The 7975-nt window shown below is 41.1% G+C and overlaps 1 protein-coding gene across 1 annotated transcript in view; it reads left to right on the forward strand.

Annotated features, from left to right (window-relative positions):
* The window catches only part of LOC121704932 (meiosis inhibitor protein 1-like), a 44890-nt gene that overhangs the window by 2584 nt on the left and 34331 nt on the right, over positions 1–7975 (forward strand). The window contains exons 5-7 of the mRNA XM_042085499.1: positions 218–291; positions 2351–2456; positions 7972–7975. The exon at positions 7972–7975 is cut by the window's right edge and continues 200 nt beyond it. Coding sequence (XP_041941433.1) covers positions 218–291; positions 2351–2456; positions 7972–7975 — 184 coding nt within the window. The remainder of the gene's footprint in view (positions 1–217; positions 292–2350; positions 2457–7971) is intronic.

The following is a 7975-nucleotide window of genomic DNA, read 5'->3' on the forward strand; positions in this document are numbered from 1 at the left end:
TCAAATGGTCCATTTCATTTAGAAAGCATAGGAAATTGAACGTGGCAGCTAATGCTGAGGGTAAGTGCTAATGCTGAGGGTAAGTGCTTGCATGTGGGTGCATTTGGTTACAATGGTGAGTATAAAGTACATTTAGGGTTATTGTGTGTGTGTGCTTTATTTGTGCTAATGTTTGTGTGTCTGTTTGTGTGTGTGTGTGTGTGTGTGTGTGCCATAGTTCTAGTTCATCTGCTTTTGGAGCTGCAGAGCGAGCAATTTGTACAGGACGTACTGAATGACATCCACACACAGGTATGACTGAGACCTTTCCACTGTAACAGAAAGTTATTTCTTACACAGTTGAATGACAAGTTTCATTATATTTTTGGGTTCCGGGATTTCTGTGCAGGTCCAAATATAATGATACTGTATATATGTTTGTGTCAGTTCACATAAGAACTGTCAGTCCAAAATATAGATTGCAGAATCTTTGCATCTACAAGACCCATGGGTATGACTACCAAAATTATTTTTAAAATAGCATTTCATCATGTAAAAGTCTGGTAACATGGTGATCAAAAATGTTGTCACGAGAACAAGCATCGTCATTTTAGTCCATATTCTTTACATATCATTCCCTGTTTCCTGACTCTAGAGGTGAGTGTTCTTGGTCCGTCTACCCTTTGTTTGGTAAACAAATTGCCCATAGGCGCCTAAGTATTAATATGTCACTCACATCAAGGTGTGAAGAAGGGCTACCAAGGTTGGATATCAATGTTTGCAATATCCCAATGTTTGGACACAACACAATATTGCAATATCCCAATGTTTGGACACAAATGTGGGCCTGATCTTATGTAACTGCACAGTGCACACACTAGTTTAACACAGTTTAGTTTTAAAACCTAAGTAGGTGCCAATGTAGAAACATCTGATTTTAACTGAGTGAACTGTTTTTTTTAATCTAATTTTAAGTTCCTGTATTAAAAAAAATAAAATAAAGTAAAACTAAATAGTAGACATTCAGTTGGGTGTGATACAGCTGTTGGATACGTTATAATTTGCAGAAATTAATCTTACATTGCAGAAATCTTACATTTGCAGAAATTAATCTTACATATCCTTGGCTTGTGTGTCATGTAGAACATTCAAATCAGTTCTTCCCATCACTCCATGAAAGAAAGATTTATTAAAGAATACCTGTAGAAGCTATTGTGTTCTCATAAGCAGGCTTGGAATTTCACCATTCTGGGGGCAAGGCCACTTGGCCTTCAGTTGGGCATATTTGGTGGGGGGCACAAAGGCCACATGTCAGGGCACTAAGGCCAAAGTTAACTGTACAGTAGTAGCATATAAAAATGATCAAAGTTGTATATAGCCTATTCACTGCAGTAGACCTGCATCACTGTATGAAACATTACAAAAACATGAAACATGACATATTACATAGAACTGTAAATCATCTGATCATCTAATAATTACAGATATCTAGGCTATATATAACATTTATGTTATATTTGGCCTGCTATGAAATCATGTATTGAACAATTTAAGCACAGCTCAGCTTTAAGAAACTCAAATAGCCTAGATGCATGCTTAGCATTTTGTGATCATTAAGGCTACTTTCACAAACTCTCTGATTTACCAATATCTAGGCGATATTTGTAACATTTAGTTGGTATTTGGCCCGTTATGAAATCATGTGGAACAATTTAAACATATTGTAAAACTTAAAGCCCAAATTTGGAGACATCCATGCATGTCGAAATTTACTTGTGACACTTGTGATGTCTGTGTGATGATGAGTAGGCTAGGCTACTTCACGAGTAGTTCAACTGAGAAGAATGGGTGAATTTGGACGCACTTTCTTTCTTGCGCTGTCACTTTCTCTGCGTAAAAGACTAAATTAATTTGCGCTGTGAATGCTAAGATTATTTTGTATTTTGACAGGCCACAGGCTAAATAAAAATAGCTATTAGTAGGACGCAAAGCAGAATATTAAAAGAAGGGGGCACCAAGGCCACCGTGGCCTGTAAACCTCTGACTTTCAAAGGGGTATCACGGCCAACGCAAGGGGCTACGACGGCCATGGTCGTCGTGGCCGCCGTGAAATTCCTACCCTAATAATAAGTATCATAGTTAATTAGAATGACAATGTCAACACCATATACTGTAACAACAACAACATGAAGAAATATGTTGTTGGGGAACAAAAGAAACCCTACAGCCAATAAGAATCAGACTTTCTTATCATTGGTCAGTTTGGATGTTAATATCATTATAATTACAGTCTTCATAGTTATAGTTCTTGGTGGACAGGCCTTAAGAATGATAACGAATGATGTGTGTCGATATCTCTTTTTCCCTCCAGCTTAGTCAGCAGGCGAGTGTGAGAGGCTTCTTACCCATCTTCACATTCCTGGGGAAGCTGGTGGATGCACTTCCTGCTCTGCCCCAGACTTTAGCCTGCCATCACGGTAATGAGCAAACCCACAGACACGTGTGTTCACCCAGTACATATTTATATATGAAGGCAGAGAGTGACTGGCATCTAATCTTACCATCAGTTAATAGCTGTGGGCTTACTGTAAGGGCCTAAATTAAGCGAGGTTTGCGAGTATTGCGCATCATTTATTCCAGTCCCACAACTCTAGCCATCATAATGCGAGAAATTCCTGCACAAATTTTACAGTGCTGTCTGTCTAATAACGTTAATCTAGTAATGGAGCGGTGTGAATGCGGGACTACTGACCAGACGGACTAATCTTTGACTTGAATTGAACGTAGCCCCATGCAGAGACACGTGCACAGAACCACTTTGTGGATACTTCTCTCTCTATCTCCCTCACTCAGCAGGATTTGTCACCGCTGAATTTATTCATTAGTCATTGCGCTTCTACATCAACTGCTAACCAACAGGAAATGAAAACAAAAGTTTAGGGATCAGGAACTGTCAGGAATTTTGCAAACACAGAAGCATTACAGAAAAGTGGCCATGAGACGTGAGGGAGTAGACACAGTGCACAGTAGGCCTACTTTCACTTTCCAGAGTGCGCATTCATTATTAACCCCCCCCCCCCCCCCCCCCCCCCCTCCCATTTCAGAAGCAATGCAGAATAACAATAACCTTTTAATTAGTTTCTTCTAAAAATAACTCTACATACATGCACATACTCAGATGCTTTGTGAAATTGCATGTGTATACCAAATCAAATATTGGGAAAGATTTTAGGAAAAGTAAAGAATCCATGAAGGTAATGAATAATGAACATTTCTTGAAAAGCTTGAAAATAAAAAGCGTCTGCTCTCCTTCTCTTACCTTTATTAGCCCTGTTTGTGTTTCTCAGTTCAGTCTGACAATAGAGGTAACTCTGTCTGATGTTGGCTAGGGGATCCTGTATGTGTTGTGTGAAAGAGTCTCAATGCCCTGCTGACTGGGGGATTCTCATTGTTTCAAAGCTGTCATCTCCATAACACGTGTAGGTAGATGGTGGCTGTTTGTGTTGAAGGTGCAGTGTGTCATATCTGTGTGTCTGTGTGTGTGTGTGTGTGTGTGTGTGTGTGTGTGTGTGTGTGTCTGTGTGTGTTTGTATGTGTGCTTGTGGGTGGGTGGGTGTGTGCTGGGGATGGCTTTACCTCTGCAATGCTATGCTTGAATCCACCGGCCCATGCAGGCAGCCACTATTGACTGTTTTGGCCTTGTCGGTAGACAAAGGGGCCTTTCGTTCTTCATATTCCAAACACACACATACATACACACACACACACACACACACACACACACATTTTTCTGTTGCATATTATCCCTGTACAGATGCAAAAGCAATGAATATTTCTGTAATACATTCATATACTGTTTAAACCACAGAACAGCAGGCTGGATCTTATCAACATCTCTTGCTCTGGGCTACAAACAGAAATCAGTGGATTTTTAAATTTGGCCAAAAGCATGTGTTTTTGTTTCCCCACATTATTAATGTATTTTCCCTGCTGAACAAGTCAGCTCGACTCTCCTCTGCTCTGCTCTGCTGTCTTCTCTCCTTCGCTGTCCTGGGGTTTATCTGCCGGAGCCACACCGCACCACAGCTCACACAGCCATGCACAACCAGCTGAGGCCCGCCAGCGAGACCCTGAACCTGACATCATCTCCACGTGTTTATTGCGTTTTGACTATAATCTGTGTGTGGTGAATCCTCCATCTAGACAAGTGCCATTTCAAGAAAAAGTCCTTGTACTGTATATGGGTCTAGAGGCATTTCTTAGTAAAAGTTGGGAACAGGACTTTTTTTTATCATAATTAACATGTGCTGAATCCAACTAGCCCTGTTCCCAAGCAGAATTTTGAGTTTTTGACCATCTAATTAGCATAAACAAAATGGCTGCCAAAATGGCGATTTACTTCGGACTGCCATCATTATACCATGTAAATAAATTAATATTGTTCACATCTGTGCATCTCAGAAATCTCCCGTGGGCAATAAATAAAAAGTAAAGGCAATGAAAAATATAAAAATGCAAAAAAAAAAATATTATTATGCTAATTAACCTTATTATCACCTTATTATACTCTTGACTATGTTTACGGTCCTCTTTGGCAAAGAGTGTGGCCTGACTTCATTGGTAAACATCTTCTTCGTGGTGGGGAGACACATGTTTGGAGTTTAAAATCATTGGAGTTCCTTTGAACTAATCACGAACAACCGTTAACTAACAAGCTAGCATCATATCCTTGATTCCAAATGGGAAAGATGGCCAGCAGTCACATGTTTCATTTGATTAGATTATCTTAGATTCAACTTCATTGTCATTGTGCAGAGTACTAAAAATATATAAGTGTATATGCAGCATGAGCAGTATAAATATCAGTAGAATAGTAGAATATCGCTATGGGGGGGGGGGGGGGGGCGTTGATGGAGGGGTGTGAGGAACCAGTGATGCGTTGAGCAGTTTTCACCATCCTCTGCCGTGCTTTCCAGTCGGAGGCAGAGCAGTTGCCACCATACTGTGACACAGTTGGTGAGGATGCTCTCAATGGTGCAGCGGTAGAGGTTTAGAAGTTCACCAGGATCTGCGGAGAGAGGTTGTGTTCTTTAGTCTCTTCAGGAAGAAGAGATGCTGGTGAGCCTTCTTGATCAAGGTAGAGGTGTTGAGGGTCCAAGAGAGGTCCACAAAGATGTGGACACCGAGAAACATGAACTGGTGACATGCTCCACCTCAGTCCTGTTGATGAGGATGGGGCTTTGTGTGCTAGCTTTTGACTTCCTGAAGTCCACAATGAGGTCTTTGGTCCTCTTGGTGTTGAGAGCCAGGTTGTTGTCGGTGCTCCGCGATGTTAGGTGCTGGACCTCCCTGCAGGCTGTCTCATTATTGTTGCTGATGAGAGCAATCACCGTAGTGTTGTCTGCAAACTTGACAATGGTGTTAGAGCCATGTACAGGTGTGCAGTTGTAGGTGAAGAGGGAGTAAAGGAGGGCACACGCCGGTGTTCAGGGTGAGGTTATGTAATCTAACAGACTGCGGTCTGTTGGTTAGGAAGTCCAGAATCTAGTTTCAGAGGGAGGTATTGATGTCCAGTTCACTGAGTTTGGTGATCAGTTTGGAGGGGATAATGGTGTTGAATGCTGAACTGAAGTCAATGAACAGCATTCTCACATAAGTGTTGCTATTGTCAAGGAGGGACAGGGCAGAGTGAATTGCCGTAAAGATGGCATCCTCTGTGCTCCTGTTCTGGCAAATTCTCTTGAAGCACTCTATACTGCAAACAAAATCTTTCTTAAGCATGATCATCATAATTACATGAATTTTAGGATAGTTGCTCATGCATTCATCATGTCTGTGGCCCCTCAACTAAAGTAGTTAATAATGACATGTGTTTAGAGAACTCCAAAGTTATGAGAATTTGAGGAGTGATGACCACATTTTTGGCAGAAAAATAAAGTCATGATCATGGTTAATACATCATAATTCATAATGATGTGCCCATCGTACCTAATACTTTAGTAATGTGTTCATGTATGAGGTCACAAATGACAAACTATGGACTCAGTAAATTCCTGATGATTAATAAGATATTAATGAATGAAGTAATACATCAATCATGAATTACTTAATGTACACTTACCGTAAAGTGTTACCGAAATGGGTAAAGGCCTGTGTAACTTAATCCGAGACTACATACATTACCAACCTAATTCGCTTCAATTATGTAAAATGTAATGTAAATCAGGTTTTATGGCCAAGTATACTTGGGTATACAAGGAATTTGTCTCTGCATGTATCCCATCCGTGAATGAGTGAACACACAGGTCACACATTAAAGCACACATTAACCTGGAGCAGTTAGCTGTCTTGCTACAGTGATGCCCGGGGAGCAGTGAGGGGCTAGGTGCCTTGCTCAAGGGCACTTCAGCCGTGGAAGTGGGCATGGGAGACTAGTGCTCAACCTTTCCACCACCCACATATTTCCTACTGGTCGGGGATCAAACCGGCAACCCTTTGGTTTCAAGCCCGAAGACCTAACCAGTAGGCCACAATTTTAAACTTTACATTTCATCACTACACATCTTTCTTGACCCTCAAAAAAGTCTCATTCGTCAAATACTGTGTGCCTGCTCAGTTATAACATTTTAACAATTACATTTTTTTCAGGTAATTAACATAGGCATAATACTAGATTTTTTTTCTTTTTTTCACAGCCTGTATCCTTGATCTATTGGCCAAGGGAGATTTCTGTGAACAATATGAATTAATTTATATGGTATAATGACATCCGCCCAATGAAAGTGCCCAAAATCACCATTTTGGCAACCATTTTGTTTATGCTAATTAGATGGTCATAAACTCAAAATTCAGCTTAAAAAGTCCTGTTCCCAACTTTTACTAAAAAAAAAAAAAACCTCTAGGAAGCCCATATCTCAAAAATATCACCTGTCTAATCCCCAGTCCAGTCTCACGGATCACGTTCACAGATCCTGCTGTTAAAAGAACCAGACTGGGCCCCGGCCGTGGCGTAACTGGCTGGGGCACCTGCAACATACACCGTCGACCCGGGTACGATTCCCGCTCCGTGGTCCTTTATGGATCCCTTTATGGATTCTCTCTCCCACTCACTTCCTGTCATTCTCCACTATCCTATATGATTAAAGGCATAAAAGGCCAACAAAATGTACTAAAAAAAAAAAAAGAACCGGACTGAGACCCAAGGGTGGTGGTAGTGAATAGATGGGTGCTGAGTGAAACAACCATGGATGCACTGAAAGCCGTCTGAAGATAAACATGAAACAATGGTGGATGCACTTGTGGGAGATTACAAATGAGACAGAAATATACACTGAAATAGAATAAAGAGTGACAGCATCTCTGAGTACTGTTGGCAGTGATTACGCCCATGGCTTCCTTTACCGCTGACTCCCTCTCTCACTCACTACTGGATGTCATCATCTGTCTGTTTTCTCTCTTCTTCTATCCCTCATATCCATTTTTATTCCATTTCACAGTTCCCTCACATTGTCCTCCCTCCTTTTTCTATAAACAGTTTTTTGAGCACATCTGTAACTTTTCCGTGATTTTTCTTTTGCATTATTTCTGTGGATAATTTCTGTCTCAATAGAAAATCTTTATCTATGTTGACAAGTGTTATTAGTACATATTAGTAAGATTTATTATGGCTTGACAGTGCAGAAGGTTTGACTTTGTTGAAGACATTGGCACAGTGTCTCAGACATAATGATACTGTATGTCATGCAGTCTCAAAAGAAATACATATGAACCTGCTAATTTTGCAACTAGAAATTCACTACATCGATCTCATGCTTTCTCTCTCTCCCTCTTTGTGTCTGTATCTCCCTCCCACTCTCCTCTCCCCTTCTCTCTTTCCATCATTCTCTGTCCTCCCCCTCTCTCTGCCCCTCGCTGTCATCCCCACCCCCTCCCTCTCTCTCTCCCTCTCTCTCTCTCTCGCTCCCCCTCCATCTCTCTCCCTCTCTCGCCCAGTGTC

The sequence above is a fragment of the Alosa sapidissima genome, chromosome 3 (genome assembly GCF_018492685.1).
Source record: "Alosa sapidissima isolate fAloSap1 chromosome 3, fAloSap1.pri, whole genome shotgun sequence".
Taxonomy (NCBI): Eukaryota; Metazoa; Chordata; class Actinopteri; order Clupeiformes; family Clupeidae; genus Alosa; species Alosa sapidissima.